Here is a 27,445-nt window from a genome sequence, read left to right as displayed (position 1 = left end):
AATTTAATACAGCCATAAAAAATGGCTAAAAGATTGTAAATACACTGTACTGTAAGCACAAGTTTGGTGTGTTTGAGAGAGAGAAGAAAAAACATTTCCAACTCCTAAAAACAAACTTTCTCAGACTTCAAATATACTGGTCACTAACAAAAGCTTCAGTCATGGGTGCTGTTGTTTTACTACAGTAATACCTTCAGAGTCTGCGACGCAGTGGCGCAGTAGGTAGTGCTGTCACCTCACAGCAAAAAGGTCGCTGGTTCGAGCCTTGGCTGGGTCAGTTGGCGTCTCTGTGTGGAGTTTGCATGTTCTCCCTGTGTTTACATGGGTTTCCTCCAGGTGCTCCGGTTTCCCCCACTGTCCAAAGACATGCGGTACAGGTGAATTTGGTAGGCTAAAATTGTCTGTAGTGAATGAGTGTGTGTGGATGTTTCCCAGAGATGGGTTGAGGCTGGAAGGGCATCCGCTGCATAAAAAGGTTCATTCCGCTGTGGTGACCCCAGATTAATAAAGGGACTAAGCCGAGAAGAAAATGAATGAATGAATGAATGAATGAATGAATACCTTCAGAGAACTTAGTAGTCAGTGATCCACATAAGCAGAGAGATTAGTGTGGTGCAGGCAGAACTGAAACAGAAGTCTGTCCAGGCTGACACAGGTTAATGATCTTGATGTTTTCAATTGAAGATTCCAGCGAAACTGCCATTAAAAAGTTATAAGAAAAATAACTCAGCATGACATCTCACCTGGTATCTACTATTACAAAGTACAATTCCAATGTAAATTATATGTTTAATCCACAGTATTTGTACCATAAAATAGCCACAATTTTGACTCCTCACTCAGAATATTAAGTTACATGGTATTTTGTGAGAAATTCAACGATCTTGTTTGAAGTTAATTTCCTTGTGAAATTATAAAAAGCTTAATGATATAATTTTTTAAATGAATGCGTTTACAAACATTTTTTATTTTTTATGAGTAAACTGCAGTAACGTGAATCGAAAGCGAAGAATGTAGACAAAATTAATTTTAATAAACAGGAAAATAAAAAAACGTACACCAGAACATAGCACAAAAATCAGAAAAAAAAAACAGACAAGCATGGTTTGTGAAAAAAGGAAATCAGGAACAGAACGAAACCACAAATAATTAGCTTGACTAGCGACAGATCGGGTGGACAACTTACAAAATGGCAAAGCTTCCCCATTCAAGGTTGTGGAGCGTCTCTGGCGAGGAGTTCATCACTAAATGTAGAAACAGTGCAACAAAACCGTGAACCGACAGCGATTCACTTTGTTAGCATTATTACATGTTAAAAAATGTTAGCTCGAAGTACCGGTAATGCTCTTTGCGAATCGTTTCTCATAACGTTAGCCTTTAACGATAGCCGGAGCAGGAGCAGCTTTTTATGCTAATTCCAAGTCGATTTTACAGATCATCTTATATTTTTACACAGGTTAAAAAGCAATGAAGACATAAAATGAAGTAATTTTGTTGAAATCGCCAAATAAATAACCAAAACAACTATTATTTACCTTCATAGATTAGCTGCTGTCAATGACCTCGGAACTATACAGGGCGACATAAAAAAACGTATAAAGTGGTTAAGTGTTCATTAAAAATAATAATAATGTAAAACGTTACACATCTAAAGTTCCATTTAACATAAATTATAAGTAAAACGACAAATAAAACATGTGAAACGTCGAATATAACGTACTTACCTTCAGATTACCGTTCCGCCCGTTGCTTTGTGTCCGTTATTTATTTCAAATGATGAGCACGCGCACGCAAGTCCCACTGATTCGCGCAGAAGAGTTCCTGGCTGTGTGCTATTGCCACTTATCCCCCTATGCTCTATTCATTTAGAACATTCTAACATTCAAAGTTGGAATTATTGAAAATAAAAAAGCATTAAAGATCGTCTCTAAGTGTAATTTGCTTTCAAACTATTTTTACAATTCAGTTTTAGCGATCTTCATGTTTACAATTGTGCTCCCTTCGCAGTGCACTTTAAAAACATTGATGTCATTTTGCACACCGCCTCATGGCGAAAGCTATAGGTGACCTATTATTAAAAAGGGGAATTTATGTTACATCTCCAAAGCTTGTGAAAACAAAAAGCATACGTTAATTCTTTTTTAATTTATAGTGGGTTATTTATTATCTGTACTGTATATGACATGGGCCTGCCGGTTAGAAGTTTCTGCTGTGGTTTACATGTGTTAAATTGTAAAAGTAGACTTTAAAAAAAATCCTACTTAATATTAATAATAATAATCATCATCATCATCATATTATTATTATTATTATTATTAAAGTATGATTTTTTCATTTCTAATAAATAATAAATATTAATTTATGATTTCTTACTAACAAGATAAATAGATTAAAACATAAAACAAAAAGGCATTATAAAGTGTATTACGATTTCGTTTTTTTCTACCCTATTTTATTTAATCTGTTTTTTTACGTTGATGGACTTGAAATCTTAATTTACATTATTTGTTACAATATTTGTAGGAATCTTTTGCTTTATTAACAAATCGACTTAGGCTACCTGAAATGTATTTACATCAGTGCATGAAGCAGCAGGGAAAATAGTTAACAACAGTAACGTCGTAATTTGTTTGGCATAATTTAAATGTAATGGCACTAAATCGCTGTCTATATATTTTGTATTCTACATTGGACTGGAAAGAAAGCAATAGCTGTAAAACATTTTGTGAGGAACTTGTAATTCTTCATGACCATATGTTCAAGTACTGGGCTAAATATGGACCAAATCCGAAAGGGCAAAACAAAGACCACGTCGATATTTGGTCTATGTTTGGACCAAATCTGACAGGCAAAACAACCACGTCGATATTTGGTCTATATTTGGACCAAATCCGACGTGCAAAACAAAGGCCACGTCAATATTTGGTCTATGTTTGGACCAAATCCGCCGGGCAAAACAACCGTCGATATTTGGTCTATGTTTGGACCAAATCCGACGGGCAAAACAAAGACCACGTCGATATTTGGTCTATATTTGGACCAAATCTGACGGGCAACACAATCACGTCGATATTTGGTCTATGTTTGGACCAAATCCGACGGGCAAAACAAAGACCACGTCGATATTTGGTCTATGTTTAACCCATCTCTAGCCCAAAAAACCTTAAATTTGCTTACCTGTCTTTTTTTGGCAAAATACCTTTTAATATGTATGATATTCCTTCAAGTAAGGAAAGTCAATCGCATATAAGGTGTTTGGGCTTTTTAAAATATATGCTATTTTCATAGTCTGAGGGTAGCCTTGAATTAGCTCGTCATCCGGCCGGCTATTTATAGCCCACTGATAGCCTAAACTGATTCACTGTATTTGGCCGTGCAGCGCGTGCATCACGCACGCATTATCAGTAATTGTTAAGGTGTAATTTTGTGACATGTTCTATTTGTAGCCATAATTTAGCTTTGAATTAGATGGGCTTTACCCACCTCGCAAAGTTGACATAAAAAATTAATTGCAGACTCACTTTATAATATATTACATATATCTTACGGTAAAACAAGCCAGATCTAATCAGTTAAGAAAAATCAATGCAGTTCCGTACTCCACACGATAGATGGCGGTATTGCACATTTGTCGAGTCGGCTCGGCTGAAATGGACCAACAAATCAAGAAGAAGCTGTTGTGGTTTGAAATTTGTAGCGCTAAGGATTGCGAGCGCGAGTGGCCTGCAAGGTAAGTGTAATCTGCTTTAATATCATGTTGTTTAGCAATGTTTTTTTATTATATGTGTGAGTTTTAATATAGTATTATGCTAATATCAATGCACAGGCACCATTTATTCCAAAAATCTTAGACAAACAAAAACGGTGTGAGGGAGAGTTACATTTTAAACACGCAAAATTAAACACTTATTAAGCAAAGTTCGGTGATTAAGAGCATTTATTTTGTACATTGTGAGTCGTCTTAATTAAATTGCCTCATGAAGTCAAATAAAAAGTCAGTCATGAGATGAAACTTCTGCAGTTCTGACTTTAAATCATATTTGCTTGTGATTTCATAACAAGAGACTTTTAAACACAAGTACCAAGTTAATTCTGTTTTTAGAAAATCTATTCAAGTTAATTTCTGATTTTTTATTGATTTATATTTTATAAATAAACTTTACTATGTTATGGAAAATGTTATTTTTTTTAGTAATATGAGTAACTGTATTTTGATTTGTCACAGTAAAATCTAGTATAAAGTAAGCTGATAGTTATTATTATAATGCTTCTCTAATATTTGTATCTATTTGTTTTTCCTCCACAAATATTTGAGTGTGGCTGTGTAAAATGAGCAGTCTAGCAGGTATGAGTTGCTTAAACACTTTAGACTAAAACATTTACACTATGACCACATTTGCTGGTTTCCCTGTCCATATGCAGATTGCCCATGTGCATTCACAAGCTGGATGAAGCATTCGAATCACATCAAACATACAGAATGAATATCAAACAATATTTATGCATTATCTGTATAACTGCTGTTGACAGAAAGAAACATTGAATATAACACATTGATACTAAAATAGTTAAAATAAGTGAATAAATAATTGAATTTAAATGTGTAAATAAGTAATAAGCTTTAAGCTGTAAACCTGTGGATAGTTATTTTTTTATGTTACGAGATGTTTTTTTTTCTAGTTTTAATACGTAATCATCAAGCGTGATTGTGTCTTGAAGACCTACCCTATTTGAAGAGTCTGTATCACCTCAAAGAAGACTTTTAAAGGAATATGTGGTAAGTGTTTCAACCCACCCTCCTTTCATAAATGTATTTGTAAAACTCACAGTCACAGGACTGAATTTAGAACACATCTCAGTATTTTCTCTCCTTTTTCTGCAGGACTGAAAGTGGCTGAATCTCAATGCACACACAACAGTGGAGATCTTTATCGTTTGGGCAGAGGATGCTGGTCCTGGGGACAGACCTACAGATGTGGGTGTAGAAGTTTTGCAGAACCTGCTGAGTGTCACATATAGATTGGATGGACTTTTTGGGTTCATGTACACTTAAAGTTTTTTTTTTAACCAGAAATGAAAACGTTTAATTATTCGTGTCGTACCAAACATTGATTTGTCTTCAAAGTACAAATTAAGATATTTCAGGTGAAATCTGAGAGCTCTCTCATTCTCTATAGACAGCAATGGACCCAACTTGTTTAAAGTCCAGATAAAAACCTAAAACATCCTCAAAACAGACCACATACTTTCAGTTGTTTAATTAGAATATTTTTAAGCTACAAGAATAATTTTGAGTGCATATAAAGCAAAAATAACAGCCTTTGAGTTTCTTTATTCTGTTGAACAAGATATTTTGAGGAAAGCTGAATACCTGTAACCATTGTTATATAACCTGTACTTCCATGGTATGTTTTTTACTGGTTTTCAGCTTTCTTTAAAATATCTTCTTCTGTGTTCAACAGGAAAAAGAATAGTTTTTATCTTATTTTTATTTATTTTTGTCATAACTTTGACATTTTTATATATATTTATTTTGTATTGTTTAATGTTTTTAATATTGTTAATGTTGCTTTCATTAATAAAAGCTTTGTTTAATTAGTTTGAATGGACTGCATTTTTGAGAACCTGTTGATCAAAAATGTTGATATGTATATGTGTATTTTTGTTGTTTATTAAATGTACAAACATAATCATTCATTAGCTGAAATTTTGATGACTTGTTTATGCTTGGACTGTACTTAGACGTCTATTAGATTTTCACTGACATCCCAAATTTAACCATTATTTAGCCTAGACCAAAATTCACCGGCTTTTAGACCTATATATGTAGCCGTTGAAAAGGCGTCTAAATCACGTCTAGTCTAATCTTGGGCTATGGTTAGACGTCTATTAGATTTTCACTGACAGCCCAAATTTAGCCGTGATTTAGCCTAGACCAAATTTCACCATCTAATAGACGTATATATGTAGTTGTCTAAACTTGGGCTATGCTTAGACGTCTATTAGATTTTCACTGACAGCCCAAATTTAGCCGTGATTTAGCCTAGACCAAATTTCACCGTCTAATAGACGTATATATGTAGCCGTCTAAACTTGGGCTATGCTTAGACGTCTATTAGATTTTCACTGACAGCCCAAATTTAGCCGTGATTTAGCCTAGACGTCTAGGCTATGTTTAGATGTCTAATAGACGTCTTTTAGACCAAAAAATGCTTGCTGGGTTACTGCCTTTTTTATTTTTAATTAAAATTAATATGGTATAATATATCTTATTTATAATATATTACATATAAATTACGATAAAACAAGCCAGATCTAATCAGTTAGAAAAAATCAATGCAGTTCCGTACTTCACACGATAGATGGCGGTATTGCACATTTGTCGAGTCCGCTCGGCTGAAATGGACCAACAAATCAAGAGGAAAAAGCTGTTGTGGTTTGAAATTTGTAGCGCTAAGAATTGCAAGCGCGAGTGGCCTGCAAGGTAAGTGTAATCTGCTTTAATGTCATGTTGTTTAGCAATGTTTTTTATTATATGTGCGAGTTTTAATATAGTATTACGCTAATATCAATGCACAGGCACCATTTATGACAAAAATCTTAGACAAACATAAACGGTGTGAGGGAGTGTTACAACATTTTAAACACCCAAAATTAAACACTTATTAAGCTAAGTTCGGTGATTAAGAGCAATTATTGTGTACATTGCGAGTCGTCTTAATTAAATTGCCCCATGAAGTCAAATAAAAAAGTCAGTCATGAGATGAAACTTCTGCAATTCTGGCTTTTAAATCATGTTTGCTTGTGATTTCATAACAAGAGACTTTTAAACACAAGTACCAAGTTAATTCTGTTTTTAGAAAATCAATTCAAGTTAATTTCTGATTTTTTTGTTGATTTATATTTTATAAATAAACTTTACTATGTTATGGAAAGTGTCATTTAGTAATATGAGTAACTGTATTTTGACTTGTCACAGTAAAATCTAGTATAAAGTAAGCTGATAGTTATAATTATAATGCTTCTCTAATATTTATAATTATTTGTTTTCCTCCACAGATATTTGAGTGTGGCTGTGTAAAATGAACAGTCTAGCAAGTATGAGTTGCTTAAACACGTTAGACTAAAACATTTACACTATGACCACATTTGCTGGTTTTCCCTGTCCATATGCAGATTGCCCATGTGCATTCACAAGCTGGATGAAGCTTTCGAGTCACATCAAACACACAGAATGAATATTAAGCAATATTTATGCATTATCCATATAACTGCTGTTGACATAAAGAAACAATAAATGTAACACATTGATACTAAAATAGTTAAAGTGAATAAATAATTGAATTTAAATGTGTAAATAAGTAAAAAGCTTTAAGCTGTAAACCTGTGGCTAATTATTTTTTATGTTAATAGATGTTTTTTTCTTCTAGTTTTAATGCGTAACCATCAAGTGTGATTGTGTCCTGAAGACCTACCTCATTTGAAGAGTCTGTGCATCTACCTCAATGAAGACTTTTAAAGGAATATGTGGTAAGTGTGTCAACCCATCTTCCTTTCATAAATATATTTTTAAATCTCACAGTTACAGGACTGAGTTTAGAACACATCTCAGTATTTTCTCTCCTTTTTCTGCAGGACTGAAAGTGGTGACTGAATCTCAAAATGCACACACAACAGTGGAGATCTTTATCGTTTGGGCAGAGGATGCTGGTCCTGGGGACAGACCTACAGATGTTGGTGTAGAAGTTTTGCAGAACCTGCTGAGTGTCACATATAGATTGGATGGACTTTTTGGGTTCATGTACACTTAAAGAGTTTTTTTAACCAGAAATGAAAACATTTAATTATTCATGTCGTATTAAACATTAATTTGCCTTCAAAGTACAAATTAAGATACTTCGGTGAAATCTGAGAGCTCTTATTTTCTATAAACAGCAATGGTCAAAACTTGTTTAAAGTCCAGTTAAAAACCTAAAACATCCTTAAAACAGACCACATGCTTTCAGTTGTTTAATCAGACTATTTTTAAGCTACAAGAATAATTTTGAGTGCATATAAAGCAAAAATAACAGTCTTCGAGTTTCTTTATTCCGTTGAACAAGATATTTTGAAGAAAGCTGAATACCTGTAACCATTGGTGTATAACCTGTACTTCCATGGTATGTTTTTTACAGGTTTTCAGCTTTCTTTAAAATATCTTCTTCTGTGTTCAACAGGAAAAAAAAATTAGTTTTATCTTATTTGTTTTGTCATAACTTTGACATTTTTATATATATTTATTTTGTATTGTTTAATGTTTTTAATATTGTTAATGTTGCTTTCATTAATAAAAGCTTTGTTTAATTAGTTTGAATGGATTGCATTTTTGAGAACCTGTTGATCAAAAATCTTTGTATGTATATGTGTATTTTTGTTGTTCATTAAATGTACAAACATAATCATTCATTAGCTGAAATTTTGATGAATTGTTTATGCTTGGGCTGTACTTAGACGTCTATTAGATTTTCACTGACAGCCCAACTTTAACCATTATTTAGCCTAGACCAAAATTCACCGGCTTTTAGACGTATATATGTAGCTGTTGAAAAGGCGTCTAAATCACGTCTAGTCTAATCTTGGGCTATGGTAAGACGTCTATTAGATTTTCATTGACAGCCCAAATTTATTTAGTATCATACATATCATAAGCTGTATTTAGCAAAAAAACAACATGCAACCAAATTTAAGATTATTCGGGCTAAAATTGGGTTACACGTAGCCGGGCTAGATCTGGTCTATACTTCACCTAGCCGGCTATTGCTTGCTGGGCTCACACCGTTTTTGTTTGTCTAAGATTTTTGGAATAAATGGTGCCTGTCCATTGATATTAGCGTAATACTATATTAAAACTCACACATGTAATAAAAAACATTGCCAAACAACATGATATTAAAGCAGATTTTACACTTACCTTGCAGGCCACTCGCGCTCGCAATCCAACGCGCTACAAATTTCAAACCACAACAGTTTCTTCCTCTTGATTTGTTGGTCCATTTCAGCCATGCCGACTCGACAAATGTGCAATACCGCCATCTATCATGTGGAGTACGGAACTGCGTTGATTTTACTTAAAGAGCCCATATTATGGGTTTTTGAAAATGCCCTTCCATGTAGTGCGTAACATAGCTCTAAGTGAAGTGAAATATCCAGCTAAGGCTTAAATCTGTAAGTGTACAGTGTTTAAAACTATTGATTCATCTATAAAAGAGTCGACTCATAGTGCTTCAAACGAGTCGTCTTGATAACGAGTCATTAGGTGTTTCGCGATGACGCAGCTACGAAACACAAGTAGTTGCACGCGCAAACCCGGGAGATTTGAAACCTGCGGCCCCGCCCACTAACACAGAAAAAAAGCCCCACACACACAAACACACACACACGCACACACACACAGAGACACATACAGACACCGGTGGAATGAAGTCAGGCTGTGCAGATGGATACTATCGACAGCCTACCCAAAGATGAAAGCTCAGCATTATAACATTCTGGAAACTACATGCTTACAAAGAAGACTTCATCGGATTGTAAAAGGAAGGATCAGTAAAGACTGTCAGAACAAGGATCAGTGGATCATGAATCAGTTTCTTCCCCCATTTCACCAGTGTAAGTACGTGCGATTAAAATTATTGCCTCGTTTACTCTAGCTTGCAAATCATGTATTTATTTGTGTTTTGTTACTTGTAACCGCGTGTACTGTATCAGGTTAACTCTTTATTCTCGTATCGCTTGTAAAGCCACGTTGAAAACGCGACGCGTGCCGCTTTGTTTACGGATCGTCAGCTGTTCCTACACACATGCAACGGTCAAGTTTAAAAATATTTCAGCTCAGGTTCAAGGGAGCTGTCTAAATTGCACCCAGCAAGCTGAACTGTCGCTCTAGTCTAGGCGAACGGTGAGGGTTGTGTGTGTGTGTGTGTGTGTTGCGTGTGTTGCGCAGGGCCGGTTCAGCAAGCTGAACTGCCGCTCTAGGTTAAAGACGATCACCTCGCCCTCAACCCGAAAGTGAAAACAAAAGTGACCCGTTAGCAAAGTGAGGACGTGGGGTGTCGCAGATATAACTCAGGACGCGGGTGGTGAGGGAGGTGTCGCGGACGTCTCCCTCTCTATTGGTGCTGTGTCTTCCAAGGAGGAGGAGGAGGTGTTTGTGTGTGCGTCTGTGTGAAAAGAGCAGGTAGAGGGTGACGTGCTCCTCGCCAGTTCTTGGAGTTTTTGCTCAATAAAATAGTTTGTCGTCTGTTTTTTTTATGTGCATCGTCTGTATTTACATTCACCAACTGGCAGCCAAAATCCACACCTTACACTATGAAACGTGTATGCACTGTGACTACTTTTATATTGTTGATTACGTGCTGGGCATTTCACTCTGTCTCGCGTTGAAGGCTGTCAGTTTCGACCAATCGCAGCAGGCTGTCATCAGTCCAATCAGCGCAGATTAGCTTCGCACTGAGGACGGGTTTGGGTACAAATGAATCGCTGAACGATTCATATGGGAGTCGCTGGGATAATTAGGTAAAAATAAATGCAGCTTATAAGACCATGAAAGTGTTTTTTGACCTTGCATGCATATTAGACTGTTGTTGGAGACCCTTACAACCTAAATATGACCCTATTTCATGTATAATATGGGCTCTTTAACTGATTAGATCTGGCTTGTTTTACCGTAAGATATATGTAATATATTATAAATAAGATATATTATGCCATATTCATTTTTAATTAAAAATAAAAAGGCAGTAAGTCTACAATAAATTTTTTATGTAAATTTTGCGAGGTGGGTAAAGCCCATCTAAAAGCTAAATTATGGCTACAAATAGAACATGTCACGAAATTACACCTTAACACTTACTGATATTGCGTGCGTGATGCACGCGCTGCACGGCCAAATACAGTGAATCAGTTTAGGCTATCAGTGGGCTATAAATAGCCGGCCGGATGACGAGCTAATTCAAGGCTACGCTCAGGCTATGAAAAGAACATATATATTTTTAAAAGCCCAAACACCTTATATGCGATTGAATTTCCTTACTTGAAGGAATATCATACATATCACAAGGTATTTTGCCAAAAAAAGACAGTTAAGCTAATTTAAGGTTTTTTGGGCTAGAGATGGGTTACACATAGCCGGACTAGATTGGGTCTATACTTCACCGAGAAACTGAAACTACGTCTATTACTTGCAGGAACCTCATAAACGTTATTGACTTTTCTTACATGATGGAGTATCATACAAATCATAAGCTTTATTTAGCAAAAAAACAACATGCAACCAAATTTAAGGTTATTCGGGCTAAAATTGGGTTACACGTAGCCGGGCTAGATCTGGTCAATACTTCACCTAGCCGGTGAAATGACGGCTATTGCTTGCTGGGAAAAGAACTCACTGCCCCTATGAACAAAATTATATGGAATATTATGAAATATTCTGGTATGCAGTAGAATATGGAGACAGATAAACATAATTAAAGACTTTATTAAAAGATGCAGGACTTTATGACAGGAAGTGAACCCAGCTAGGACAACAACACACTGCTCTGATGAACGCCCAGTGGTAATCTTCTTATTATCCAATATCGCCCTCTAGTGGTTACTTACTACTTCACTACATGTGAGAACTTTCTCAACGCTTATTTGATGTATTTGTTGTGGAGTTAAAGTTGTAGTTAAAGAGAGAGTGAGTGACGGCTGACAAACTCAGCATCAACATAACCTATTTTCAGTAACAACAACGTGGCCTTGCATCCATGAAAATAAAGATTGTTTTTGAAAGGGCTTCTGTCAAAATGCAGAATCAAAACTTTTCTAAATCCTGAATCAATACTGGAGTTACTTTGCATGCTGGAGGGAAATAACGTTTTGCAGTTCAAAAACCACAATCTGAAGGATGACACCATGACTAAATTATTACTTTTAGACAGGTATGTTTTAAAAAACAATTTTAGTCAGTCAAAGCTTATATAGATTGTGTTCTTTTTTTATGAATGGGCTCAGAGATGTTTTTTCAGCTAGTGTAAATATCCGGTGAAAGACTCACTCTTTTCAAGTTTATGGAGTATCTTATACAGCATCGTTAATATAGTCTGTTAATGACCTATGCATTCATTTAGTTGTTCAAGTGTAAAAGGAGATGAAAACCAGAGATGTACGTGAGGATCAGCAAGTACAATTGGAAATGAAAGTAAGTCATTCGTTGACTTGGTAAAGTAAGTGTAATATAAAAAGATGACAGGATATTTCTATTTTTAGTACTCTTTTTTTCTGATCTAATTTTTTTTACCTAAATTTTGTTGAATAACAAAAAGTAAGTAGTGCTCTTCCACCCAACCAGCTTTACTGAGGTGAAGTTTTTAAACAGTGACAACTTGTGACACCGTCCCACTCTAATTTTACTTTCAGTATTTGGTCTGAAATAGCATGTAGGTACAGTATTACTTCAAAACAACATTAGCACTATTTAATTGACTGAACAATGTTGTATTTTACATGTTGGCTGATTATTTTTCACTATTTAGAATTTGAAAACAATATTTTTGTGAAATTATATTATTAAGGAGAAAGTCTGAATGTGTGAATATAAACCCAACTATACCCCAATGCCAGTTATGGGGAAATATAATTCCTGCACTCCGCTGGCTGGTCAACAACTATGCTGGACAAAGTGCATGTCTCCATAGAGTTTTCTAACTGGTGAATGACATGATTTAATGTTATAAAATGTTATAAAAGGTTGTCTATGGTCATCTATTTGGTGCGCATTCATGACTTCAGGTGACAAGGCTTTGGATGGCAGGGGAAGGAAGTGCATTTTCAAATCCATTATGTTAACATTAGCATTTTGGCAGATCACCTACTGCCCCTTTAAGATCATTTAATGAAATCTTAAAGAACGTAAGCTCCCCCTTCATAGAGGGAAACCATCATAACAGTGTTACCAAATGAGCATAAAAATAAAGAACTCTGTGACTCATATAGACTTATTAAATTAATTAATGATGTTTATAAAATGCATACTTCAATTTTATGTAAAAGGATAGAAACTTTTCTACCTGATCTACTCCAGGTGTCTTTCTGCCATTAAAATAATTTCTTTAATAGCATTGTCCTAAATGTGGTTTTAAGTGAAATTTCCATTGTTACTAAACTGACAGGATACGATTTTAAAGTTTTTTCTGTAATACACTACTAGATGCACATTTTTCTTGCTTGAGCTTTTAAATCATGTGTAAACTTTGCATAATGGTTAATTATTAAAATTATTCAAATAGTAATTGAACTTTGCTGTCAGTTGGGAAATCACTTGGCAGTTGTTGTAATATATACTTATACTTTTATTGAGAAACAATTATACAGTATGTAAATACTGTACTGTATATATATTATATCTATATATAATCATATATATATATATATAATATATATATATATATATATATATATATATATATATATATATATATATATATATAAAACAATGTTGTTAGATGTAATCCTTATTTATTGTTTTTAAAATATTTTTTCAGTTGTACACAGAAAAATGTTATAATATATTTTTACTTTAATTCAATTCAATTCAATTCACCTTTATTTGTATAGCGCTTATACAATGTAGATTGTGTCAAAGCAGCTTCACATAAAAGGTCACAGTAAATAGGAACAGTGTAGTTCAGTTTGTAAGTGTAGTTCAGTTTGTACTTTATTAAACTTCAATAAATTTATATATAAAGTCTAGCATTGTAGGAGGATTAACTTTATGTTTTGCAATTAAAGAAAGAATGAGGACAAATTTTGTTATATATCTGTGTGTGTGTTTGTTTTTTATATGTTTAAATGTTATTTTCCCAGCAAGCATTTTTTTTTGTTTTTAAAAGCTGTCAAATAGACGTCTAAACATAGTCATGGCTAAAACAGAGCTAAATTTGCACTGTCAAAGAAAATCTAATAGACGTCTAAGAATAGGCCAAAACTAGACTAGTCCTCATTCATTTATTTTCTTTTCGGCTTAGTCCCTTTATTAATCTGGGGTCGCCACAGCGGAATGACCCACCAACTTATCCAGCACGTTTCATGCAGCGGATGCCCTTCCAGCCACAACCCATCTCTGGGAAACATCCATACACACTCATTCACACTCATACACTACGGACAATTTAGCCTACCCAATTCACCTGTACAGCATGTCTTTGGACTGTGGGGGAAACCGGAGCACCCGGAGGAAACCCACGCGAACGCAGGGAGATCATGCGTCGCCCCGACTAGTCATCAAATTAACAGAAATGAATAACTACACATATAAAGTCTTTCTGATCTGTTTATTTGATGTCCATTAGATGTCTATTAGATTTTCACTGACAGCCCAAGTTCAGCCTTGTTTTAGCCAAGCTGTCTATGTTTAGATGTTTATTAGATGTCTATTAAACATAAAATGGTTTGATGGGTTTTGACTCCTTCTAATTACCTTTTTTTTTTTCTTTTCATTAAAACAACAGATTTTAAATAAGCAAATTTAAAGGATTAATGTCCTGAAAATTTATTATTATTTAATGAATATCCTTATGACCATTCTGTGGCAGATATTTTATAATGGGACCTCTGAGTAACCTTTTTAAACTGGTGCACAAGTGTTGCAATTTGATTTGATATAAAAAAGCAACTGAGATGCATCCATTCTGGGCGACTTCTATTCTCTGTAAAAATTCTCTATTTCACTGTGATACATCTGCAAAACCACTGGCCGGCGTACCTTCATTGTAGGACCTGAAAAGAAATGTATTTTTTGTCATCTTTTGTAATTCAAAATTGCTGGGATCTATTAAAAAATAAATGAATACTTTTTAATCTCCCTGTTTATAAAAAGTATTTTTGGGTCAATGTTTAAGTGTTCACAGCACCCACCTAGTTCTCCTCCAGCAACCGAGAAATCTTTTTCTAATATGGTCCATTTTTGTATACGCTGAGCATTTGAGGTTGCTTTTGAATTGACCTGTCCAATACCATCTTCAATGGACTTGTACACTAACTTGTCTTTTCCTCCAGTGATATCTGACAGTTTTGTTGATTGGCTACCAATCTTCTGACAGAATTCTACAGCCTCCAAGCTAAGAATGTCAGTGGGCTCAGTGGTCTCTGGATTGACTGTACACTATGAAAGGAAGAGAAAAAAGTTAACCTAAGTGGTTTTGGAAGTGTTAAAGCAAGAACTTTTTTCAAAGCATAATATACCTTTAGTGTTAGCAGCATGGACAGAAATTTCCTTTCGTCACCAATTAGCATGGCATTGCTAATGATTGACAACTCCTGTTTCACAGCATCCTCAATGGGTAGTGGTGGAATATTTTCTCCTCCGGCAGTAATAATGAGCTCTGAATATAAAGACATTTCATAGACAGATACTCTTTCAAGCTGACTTGAATCAAATTAAGCAATCAAAGCTAGTAATAAAAGTGGGTAATATGTTAAATGGCATACTTTACCTTTTATTCTTCCATTAATGTAAATAAATCCGTCTTCATCTACCTTTCCCAGGTCTCCAGAGTGGAGCCATCCATCTTCATCCAAAGCCTCCTTTGTTTTATCCTCCAGGTTAAGAAAACCCATAAAGACATTGCGGCCCCAGAAACATACTTCACCAGATCCATCAGCATTTATGTTTATTAGTTTGTACTGGCACCCTGGAACCACTTTACCACAGCTAGAAGGTTTAAGGAATTGTTACAAAGTAATCCTGTTGATTTTTGACTTTTCAAACTGAAAGTGTTCAACCTGTAAGTTGAGGTAAAAGGTCTTGCCTTAGAAACTGGTAAGCTTTTGGTCCAGACATAAAATGGGGTCCTGAGCTTTCACTCATTCCATAGGCTTCATAAAGCCGAATGTTGAGGCCAAGGAAAAATTGAAGGGTTTCCCTTCCAATAGGTGCTGCACCTGAAAAGAACTTCACACAACTGGAGAAACCAAGCTCGGCACGAAGCTTCTGCAAGATTAATTTTTCAGCAAGATTAAAAAGAAATGACTTCTCTTCATCCCTGATATAAAGACAAATAAAATTAAATTAATTTACAATAAATGTTCAGAAATCCAGAATGTAGCATACAAAAAAAAATGCTGTAAAACAATGGACATACTTTGTAAGTCTTTGATTAGCATCCAAGCTAACTGACATGGCCCAGGTTACCATTTTTCTTTTCATATATCCACACCTTGAAATGCCTTCTTTGATCTTTTCCATAATTTTCTCCCAGACACGGGGAACACCCATGTGGGCTGTGGGACTAACCTCTCGTAGCGAGTCCACCAAAGTCCCCTAAAATTAAACATTAAATTTTCATGTGAACATCAGATGAATGTACATTTATGTCCTTTGCAATATCTTATAGTTGTAACTTCAGATAAACCATCTATACTGTCATCCATGACTAAGTAAAACAACAACCAATACATTTTAATAAAATAAAGTTTGTGACCCCTCATAAAAAAGTGTTATGGTTGCTTAAACCAGTGACTGTCAATTTCAGTCCTTAAAGGTCACTGCTTTGCATATTTTTCATGTCTCTATTATTTAAAACACCCAATTAATATAACCAGAGGTTCGTGCAGAAATGTTCCAGTTGAGAAAGTCTCTAAAAAGAAGGGTTAATTGCTTTCTACTTTCAGAGAAAATCATTATTTATCTTCAGTTGGTTAATTCACAGATTTGCGCAATGCCACTGCCTGCAGCATCTTCATACACAGATAACACTCATCTAATGTAACATAACATACCTCACTATAAATAAATGCATTTATAGTGCAATTATTGATGAATTGTGTGGTGTCGGTCTGCATAGTAGACCACCAGTAATGGTTCTGAATGAGATCAAGGGTGCCGTTTATGCCTGGATGACCGGAGCTGGGATTAGAATGTATTTGCTGAATCAGTCTCTCGCATCACCGGGGGAACAAAAATTTTTCCTACAGGGCAATCCAGAGGGATTTGTTGATTTATTAATGCCTGGGAGATTTCGGTTTCTACATCCCATATTATGGGAGCCAAGATGAGAGATTTTTCTAGAATAGGTTGATCCATGTCCTCCATTGGGTTTTCCTCGCATAAACGTGATAGCGCATCCGCTTTAATGTTTCTGGAGCCTGGAATGTACGTGACGGAAATGTCAAAGCGGGTGAAGAATAATGCCCATCTTGCTTGACGGGGGTTGAGTCTCTTTGCCGAGCGGATGTATTCAAGATTCTTATGATCCGTGATGACAGTGAATTTATGTTTAGCTCCCTCCAACCAGTGTCTCCACTCCTCCATCGCAGCTTTCATAGCCAGTAGCTCTCGATTCCCACATCGTAGTTGCATTCGGCCGAGTTAAGTTTGCGCGAGAAGAATGCACATGGGTGAAGGGCAAATTGGGATTAGGATGACAGAGAATGGGTGCTGTGGAGAAACGCGTCTTGAGTTTGGTGAAAGCGTGATCTGCTGGATTATTCCATTGAATTTTTCTTTGGCCTTCTCTGATAAGGGTAGTGAGGGGTGCTGCTACAGTACTAACATTTCTAATGAAGCGTCTATAGAAATTAGCAAATCCCAGGAATCTTTGTAATTCTTTCAGTGTCTTTGGTTTCAGCCAATTGAGTACCGCATTAACCTTGCTCTCGTCCATAGCCACGCCCTCTGTTCCGATCACATATCCTAAGAATTCACATTTCTCTAGTTTGGCGTAGAGTTTGTTCTCAATTAATTTCTCCAACACTGCTCTTACATGTTTGGTATGTTCCTCCAGTGAATCTGAATATATTAGGATATCATCAATGTAGATGATCACCCATTGGTTTAACATATCTCTGAATATCTCGTTGACAAAGGCTTGAAATACAGAAGGACTGTTTGCTAGTCCGAAGGGCATAACAAGATATTCATAGTGCCCATTGGCTGTAGAGAACGCCGTTTTCCACTCGTCTCCACCCCTTATTCTAATGAGATTGTAAGCATTACGTAGATCTAGCTTGGTGAAGTATTGGGCTGACAGTTATTGCTCTAGTGCTGCTGGAACCAAAGGTAGTGGGTAACGATATTTCACTGTAATTTCATTTAAGCCTCTGTAATCAATACAAGGGCATAACCCACCATCCTTCTTCCCCACAAAAAAGAATCCGGCAGATGCTGGTGATGTGGATGGACGTATGAACCCCTTCCTCAACTCTTCTTGAATGTACGATCTCATGGTTTCAGTTTCTGTTTGAGACAGAGGGAAGATTCTCCCGCGAGGGGGCAGAGTGCCAGGTAACAGTTCAATGGAACAGTCATACTCACGGTGGGGAGGTAGTTCTGTGGCTTTCTGTTTGTTAAATGCTTCTGACAAATCGGAATAAATAGAAGGGAGATCTTGGGTTGTTAGTGAGTCGACAGAACTTGAAATGGCATTTAACTGGATTGGGACCACAGATGATAAGCATTTTGTTAAGCATTTATCGCTCCATTTCTCTATCTCACCCTCTTTCCATGAAATGCGGGGATTGTGATCCTGAAGCCAGGGTAATCCGAGTATTATTGAGTGTTGAGGAGAATTGATGATGTGAAAGTTGAGAGATTCTTTGTGAAGGCAGCCCGTTTGAGGGAGAGTCTGGTGGTGATGTAACGTACAGTACCCTCCCCTAGAGGGCGTCCGTCTACCGCCGTGACTGCCAAGGGAGAAGTACATAAGACTAGTGGTATGGCATTTTCTATAGCGAACTTGTGATCCATGAAGTTCCCAGCTGCACCAGAATCCACCATAGCGGAAGCATAAATGGGAATTTCGTCAATATACAGGGTTATGGGTATTTCAAAATTTTTATTGTTAATTGAAAAAATAGTTGAACTCACCAATAAGAATTTTTGAGGTGGTCTGACGGGGCATTGGGCCCTTACGTGACCAGGTTTGCCACAGTATAGGCAGAGGTTATGTGCAAAGCGTCTCTCACGTTCCTCAGACAGTTGAGTGCGGCCGATTTGCATGGGCTCATTCAGGACATGGGATGAAGCGGGTACATTGTGTGTGTGAGCGAGTGAACATGGCTGTAGTGGTTTCCGTGTACGGAGTAAATTGTCCAGAGAAATAGATAGCTCAATTGGTTGATCTAGAGATTTTTCATCATCCCGACAAGCCAGTTCGGTTTGCAGTTCAGAATTCAGAGCCTTCCTATAGAGGGTTTTTAAGGGATCATCTGCCCACCCGGTTTGTGCAGCTAAAGTGTGGAAATGTAGCGCAAACTCAGATGCTGGTTGATTACCTTGTTGTAAAGTTAACAATTCCTGTCCAGCGTGTTTTCCTCCCTCCAGGTGATCAAATACCACACAAAATCTTTGTAGAAAATCCTTGAACGTGGTGAACGTGGGAACAGAATCGGGCCAGATGGCGGTGGCCCAATAAAGGGCTTTTTCAGAGAGTAAAGAGCATACAAACGCGATCTTACTATGTTCGTCATTGAACATGTGGGGCTGTTGGGTGACAAACAGTTTGCATTGTAGCAAAAAGCCTTTGCACTTAGTGGGATCGCCGTTAATTTTTTCTGGAAAATGCCAGGCGTGGGGCTGGCAAACATTGAATGCGGTGCCTGGTGGTGGATTAATCGGGAGAGCCACGGCGGGGCTTGGTGCGGCTGGAGTGATATTCAATCCTTGGAGAGCCTTTACGAGCTCCTCGGTAAGGTGAGTGAGGTGAGAGAGTTGTTGTTGATGTGTAGCGAGCACTTGAGCTTTTATATAATATAGAAATGCGTAGATTATAAACTAATGATGCAGAGTGCATGTTAATATCTTATGGCTTGCATTCTTTAATGCTCTGAGTTAAAATCCATCTGTCTTTGCAGGGTGGATCTTCATTATGCATATAAGTGGCCCCGAGACAAAGAAACTCTCCTGCTCAAACGTTGCCCTGAGACCATTGGTCAGTCAGTAGAGAATGGGTGTGACTTGACTCGTAGTTAAAACCCATCTACATTCCAAAATCGGAGCATGAAGCTCTCTGGCTCTCTTCCAGAGAAAAACTCTTTCTGTCCTTGTTTGCTTTCTTTTCCAACAATTGAACTCAGTTTAATTTCGCGCCTCGTGGGACCATCCAACTTAGAGCCAAAGTTGAGCAGGAGGCAAGAATTCCTAAAAGATCCTCAACCTCAAGAAAAACATGCACAACATGAGAGAGTAAAGGCAGGTATTTTTCTTCATATGCATTTTAAAGCTGTGCCCCTTTTTAAGGTGTTTCTATGATCATTTGGTGATTCTTGTTAGGTGTGGTTGAACTGAATGAAAATTAATATATATACATCACAGAAAGGTCACTTTAAATGTAAAAGATCTTGCTACCAGCTTATTAAAGTTTGATAAAACTTCTAAAACTATTTATACTTCACAAGAAGTATATTTAATTCCCTTTCTTAATAAATAAACTATTAAGTTAATTATTAGTATACATAATAATAATAACTTGTTATAGTTAATCAATAATATCATAAATTGAGCTAATTTCGCTACAGTATACAATGAAATGACACCAGGATAATCTACTAAACCACTGAAATGTATTTAATACTTTATATACAAGGCTTTTTTTTGGTGATGGCAGCTTAAAGATGCCTCTTATATGGAGAGTATCATGCATTGATCAGGTGTGATTTTTTTTTTCACAGACTTTAACAGAGTGTAAAAATTCAGGTCAGGTGATTGGCTGTGTCATTCTACAGCTTGATTTATTTTTTCTGAAACCATTGGAGAGTTTTCTTCTGCTGTGTTTTGGATCCTTGTCTTGCTAAAATGTCCACTCTGGTTTCATCATCCTGGTAATGTAGATGCTGGACTAAAGCAGCTGATATTTACAATGACGAAAGACAGAGGGTTGCTGAATAACTCCTGAGAGATTTCAGGTGCAGTCTGGGCTTCCACTACCTTTCTACAGCTCCCTTTCTTCATGTGCTCAATACTTATTTCCTGTGTCATTTCATTTTATTTTATACTTAATTGTAAACTAAATAATATTATTTTCTTTGCATATATGGATTTCTTTAGGTGTTACCAACATCAGGTGAAAATTTCACATCAACAGCACATTTAGAAATGTTTTCTGAGAAAAATGGTGATGTATTAAATATACATGAATATTGAATATTCCCCCACTGTAGCTATACAAATATCCTGTTCTTCAACATTTACCTTTAGAGCATCTGGCTGAGCAAAGGAAATTTGCTCCCCCCCACTTTATCCCTGTCCAAAGATCGTAGATCTGGGCAGCAATGTGGCTAAGAGGTAGGTAACTGACCAGAGACTCTTGCCTGATTTCAGCTGGCTGCATATCTCCAGCTCTGCTTGCATGGTGGGCTGTCCATGTAATCTGTAAGAGTCCAGAATTCAAAATTGTAAATAATCTATACAGCATTGGTTCTCTTTAAAGCTGCTTTAACATAGTCATCATTGTATACAGCCTTATCAGTCATCAGTGATCTTGTTATTTTAGTCAAATACATAAACTTCAAATCAACAAAGCACCTCTCTTTTAAGTATTCTTTGATTGATTCTGAGCCGTCGAAAGGACCCATTCTTTGTTTGAGGCAAAAGAAGTTTCAAAAGGCTGAAAGATGATGAACTTTTTTGAACACTCCAACACACCGTGCTGCAGGAGGCATGGCTATAAATGTCGCACTGCTTGAGTGTACCTCCTAAACACAAAGACAGTGTTGCTCACACAAACATATGCTTTCCATATGCATGCTGTGTTGTCAGAGAAAAAAATCATATATTTCCTTTTTAAAGTATTTTTTTCAAGTTATTCTTCTCTTGCATGTACACTATATTACTCACAATAAAAAGATTTAGTGACATACAGTTTCTTAACTTGTCTAAGTTTGTTTATTTCATCTGAGACACTACTGTACTATATTTATACTACACAGCACTGTAAACTGACATACATTCACAAACTATACACTTTATTAAACATATAATACATTCAGATATAAATAGTACATGATGATATTAGTAATATGCAAATTTAAGCATCACATCATCTAGTGACATCATCTAGTGACCCGCAACTTTCTATTGAAAATAGTTGTCAACATCAGGCAAACAGATTCTGATTCTTTTTTTTTTTTACATTGTTTTCTTTTTGCTGCAAACTGACAAATTGGAGCAGTGTTCAGAACATTAAGACATTGCAAAACATGGTGGCACTTCTCGTCCGGTGTGTGACCCCCTCTAAGCATACCTGTCAACCCTCCCATTTGTCCCAGGATTCTCCCGTATTTTACGGTGAGAGGCGATGTTTCCTACATGCAACCCATTCTGCCGAACCACCCTTGCTCTTAAACGTGAACCTGTTCTGTAATTTCATTTTATTAAGACATGAAAACACTTTGAAATAAACATAAAAATGGCACATTTCATTTCCTTTTCATTACAGGCGCTGCCCCTATGCAATCCTCAAAACAGTCAGTTCATGTAATGCATAACTGTCAGCTGATGCGCTCCATAGTGATAAATAGACACTTTTCCCCAAGCGGATTCTGTATGTACGTGATTTGATTCTTGGGTTTTGAGTGCGTATTTGAACAGACATATACACGTCATCATCATAATAATAATGATAATAATAATAATGGCGGTTCATTCCACTGTGGAGACCCCAGATCAATAAAAGGACTAAGCCGAAAAGAAAATAAATGAATGAATAATAATAACAACATCTAGACATGTCGATCTTGTTGGGTTTTCTTTTAAACAGAACAAATTTTGTCTTAAATGAGCATAAACAGTTAGGAAAGCAATCAAATGCTTTCATTATAGACCTGTGCATTTTTATGTTTAAATTGTTTATTGTGAAAAAAACAAACATTACATCTGTACAGATAGTTACATATCATTCTTTTTCTTTTTTTTACATAAGAGACAAAAAAAAAAAAAAAATAATAATAATAACACAAAAAAATATATATATAAATGAAAAAAAAATATATATAATAAAAAAGAGAAATATTAATAATAATAATGATAATAATAAAAGAGGAAAAGAAAAATAGAAACATGAGTATTAAGTGTACTGAAAATTACAACCAAATATCACAAGTAAATGTTCAGATACATTGTCAATGTTGAAAGTAAATATTTACAATTAAACGGTATAAAATGGTATTAGATAAAACAAAAAACGTTTAATTAATAAGAAACAAATTAAAAAGGGAGGGGAACTCAGGAGAGTGCATCCATTAAATGGAAGGCAATACCTTAAGAGAGTTAAAGTAAGTTATATAACATTGCCACTTTTTAAAAAAATTAGTTTTCCCAGAGCATCTAACCTTTTCCAACTTAAGAAAATGCATGGTATCTACAAGCCATTGGGATGTAGTTGGAGGCTTATTTGATTTCCAGTGAAGTAGTATACGACGCCTGGCTATTAGTGAGGTAAAGGCCCAAAACATCAAGTTGTTTATAATTGAATTGGGACCAAAATCTTTGGAACCCCAAAATGGCAACATCAGGGGATGGGTTTATATTACCTGCAACACCTTGGACATAATTGTAAAATAATTAATCCAATAATTCTGTAATAGAGGGCATAAAGAACATATGACTCAAATTACAACGTGGTGCATGACATCTGTCACATCTGTCATCGATATTGGGAAAAATTTCAGATAGCCTGGTTTTTGAGAAATGGACTCTATGAAAGACTTTGAATTGTATCAGACTAGCAGAGCGCAAATTGTACTTACGAACGTATTCTCTGCAGTGCACCAAGCCACCATTCTTCCTCAAAACATATTCCCAATTCATTTTCCCAAGATTTTTTAATTTTAGTAAGAGAACCATCATCCAAGCTCAAAATGCACCCATAGATTTGAGAAATTTGTGATTTGTGTTGCGGGTTTAGTTGCAGTAGCTCTTCCCATACCTGTAGTTTAGGTAGGGATGGGTAGCCTGAGAACAAGGTAGCAGAGCAATGTCTAGCCTGTACAAATAAAAAAAATGGGATTCTGAAAGCTCCATTCAGAAGAAAGTTGTGCATAGTTGCAAAAAGTGCCATCTCCTATACAGGTCCTGGAAATTTCTTAAACCTTTCACATACCATTGCTTAAATACAGGATCTGCAAGGGATGGTGGAAACATGTGATTTCTCAAAAGTGGCATTAATATTGAAGCAGAGGTAAAATTAAAGTGTCTTTTGAATTGGCACCAGATCCGAACCGAAGCAACAACTACTGGATTTTGTGTTAGGAAGAAGAGGAGACATTGAAAGATAAGGGAGAAGTAAGGAGAGCCAACAGTGGAAGTTGCACCAAGGCGCAGTAGATGAACTAGACCAGAATGTTAATTTATGAATATTTACGGACCAATAATAAAACATAAAATTTGGTAAAGATAGCCCACTACTTAGTTGACATTGCTGCAGCATGATTTCCGAATTCTAGGAGATTTGCCCCCCCACAAAAAATTACTAATTATTTGATCAAGGGACTTAAAGAAATGCTTGGGTAAATACAAAGGAACACACTGAAATACAAAAAAGAAATTTGGGCAAAACACTCATTTTCACAACATTAATACGACCAATCAATGATAAGGGTAAACTGCTCCATCTTTGAAAATCAGACTTGGATTGCTCCAACAAAAGGGAGAAAATTTGCAGCTAGTAAAGAAGGAAATGATCTAGTTATATTAATGCCAAGATATCTGAATCCTGATGAACTGAACTTAACTGGAATATCTGATTGCGACAGATTCATAGCTAATGCGTTAACTGGGAAACATTCAGTTTTATGAAATTTCTTTATAACCGGAAAAAGAGCCAAATTGATTTAATATAGATAAAATAGTTGGAAAGCTAGGAATTGGATAGAAATATATAATAATAGGTCATCTGCATATAAAGATAATTTAACTTCAACACCTGAACGCCTAGACCATGCAGCAAAGGGGAAGACCTAAGAGCTATTGATAGTGGCCGATGACCAAGGCAACAGTAAAGGGGAAAGTGGGCCACCCTTGACGTGTGCCCCGTCCCAATTGAAAATAGCTGGATCTAATATTATTGGTATGCACACTTGCCTGAGGGGAATTATATAAAAGTTGTATCCCACTTCAAAAAATGGTCCCCAATCCCAAATTTTTTAAGGACTGCAAACATAAACCCCCACTCAACGCGATCAAATGCTTTTCAGCGTCACATGAATCACCACTTCAGGTGTATTTAAAGAATGTTTGGAATAAATTACATTTAAGAGTGTACGAACGTTAAAAACAATAACTGTCTCCCTTTGATAAAGCCTGTTTGTTCCTCAGATATAATTTTTGGAAGTATGTTTTCAAGACGAGAGGCTAATACTTTGGCCAATATTTTGGCATCTACATTTTGCAAAGAGAGAGGCCGATATGAACTACATAATTTAGGATTTTTATCCTTTTTTAAAGGAGAATTATAGATGCTTGTGTGAGTGTTTCTGGTAAGTAACCATTCTCTAGAGATTCTATGTACACTGATAAAAGTAGGGGGGCTAATTTATTCTGAAATTTCTTTAAAAATTCTACCGGAAAGCCATCTGGCCCGGGGGCTTTATTACAGCGCATAGTTTTAATTGCCAGATTTATTTCATTAATGTCTAAGGGGACATCAAGAATTGTGGTATCTGCTGAATCAATTGTGGTGACATTTAAACTTTGAAGAAAAGAAATCATAGCCTGTGAGTCAGATGGAGCTTCAGATGTATAAAGAGTTGAATAAAAAATTTGAAAACGGCATTAATTTCTTCAGGCTCAGATACCAGGTTACCAACTAGATCCTGAATTTGTGGGATTGAACGACTAGCTACCTGACATCTTAATTGGTGCGCTAAGAGACGACTAGCTTTATCACCATGTAATAATTACTACGAGAATGCAATAAAAGCCGCTCTGCATCATTTGTCAAAATAAGATCCAATTCAGCCTGCAGGTCAAGACGTTGTTTAATCTGAACTTGTGAGGGAAAGCTGGCCAACTGTTGATCAATATTAAATATGTCAGAAGTAAGCTGAAATATTTTTTCTGTACGAAGTCTGTTTAAATGGGCAGAATAAGAAATGATCTGGCCACGTAGGTAAGATTTAAGTGTTTCCCACAATAGCGAGTAAGAGACCACGCCATCTTGATTAATATCCATAAAATCATCAATAGAGGTTGAAATAAAATCAATAAAATTTTCATCAGACAAAAGGAGAGAATTTAATCTCCTTGGGAATGAGTATCGTGGAGTTGCAGACAATTGCAAATCAACAGTAAGTGGGGCATGATAAGAAATAACAATGGGGTGGTACTGAACAGATTTTACTTTAGGAATTAAGGAGCTGTCTATAAAAAAATAATCGATACGGGAATATGTTTGATGGACTTGTGAAAAAAAAGAAAATACCTTATTTTGAGGGTTGTAAACCTCCAAGGGTCAACATAACCGTTTCTATTCATAAACTCTATTATTGATTTGGAAATAGATGAAGGGGTAACTGTTCGAGAGCTGGATCGGTCCAAAACCTGGGTCAATCACACAATGAAATCACCAACAAAGATAAGCAAATGAGTATTTAATGAGGGAAGGATTCCAAATAACTTATTAACAAAGTTTGGATCATCAAAATTTGGTGCGTATACATTAACAAGCAGCACAGGGGTTTGACAAATTGTGCCCACCACAATCAAATATCTTCCATTTTGTCTTCAATTTTTTTAACAGCAGAAAACTGAACCCTTTTATTAATTAATATCGCAACACCTCTAGCTTTTGAATTGAAATTAGAATGGAAAATTTCACCAACCCAGGGACATTTAAGCTTTGGATGATCTTGATTTCTCAAGTGCGTCTCCTGTAGGAAAACAATATCGGAATTTAGTCTTTTCAAATGTGAAAATATTTTTGACCTTTTAATAGGGTTACCCATCCCTTTGATATTCCAAGAAATAAATCTAAAATCTGCCATCTACCCTACTTTACACTGAAATTTGAGAAAGCGTGTAAATAGATGCACCTCCTGAGGAAAAAAAAAGAAAGAAAAAGAGAGAGAGAGAGAGGAAAAAAAAAAAAAAAGGAACAGAAACTACACACCAACAAGAACACCCCCCCCATAGCACATCCAATAACCACATCCCCAAATGATGCGGACATGTGCGCAGACTCCAACAGGAGCTAAATTTTACAGTTACTGCTCACAATTAGGAACTATCAAACACAGTCTTAAGACCTGCAGAATATAACACTTCAAATTATTGATAATAAAAATGCACATAATTCAGTATTACAAAATAAGTCCTGCCTTCGGCCATTACTATCGCACATATTTATAGCAACAGCGTATATATAAATATACATACATACATATATATACACACACATATATAATTATATATTATATATTATATATATATATAATATAT

The 27,445-nt window shown here is 36.0% G+C and overlaps 1 protein-coding gene across 1 annotated transcript; it reads right to left on the bottom strand.

Moving 5' to 3' along the window:
- Window positions 1-14,334: 14,334 nt before the first annotated feature.
- On the bottom strand, window positions 14,335-27,025 carry acsbg1 (acyl-CoA synthetase bubblegum family member 1). The gene is given in 9 exon segments (XM_056451337.1): window positions 14,335-14,793; window positions 14,932-15,178; window positions 15,259-15,398; window positions 15,510-15,727; window positions 15,825-16,058; window positions 16,158-16,336; window positions 21,203-21,241; window positions 21,243-21,380; window positions 26,830-27,025. Coding segments are annotated over 9 exon segments (1,434 nt in total). The 5' UTR covers window positions 26,992-27,025; the 3' UTR covers window positions 14,335-14,716.
- Between the last annotated feature and the right edge of the window lie 420 nt (window positions 27,026-27,445).

This window comes from Danio aesculapii, chromosome 25 (genome assembly GCF_903798145.1).
Source record: "Danio aesculapii chromosome 25, fDanAes4.1, whole genome shotgun sequence".
NCBI lineage: Eukaryota > Metazoa > Chordata > Actinopteri > Cypriniformes > Danionidae > Danio > Danio aesculapii.
Note: the sequence above shows the minus strand (reverse complement) of the source record. Positions and strands in the feature narration are given on the sequence as shown.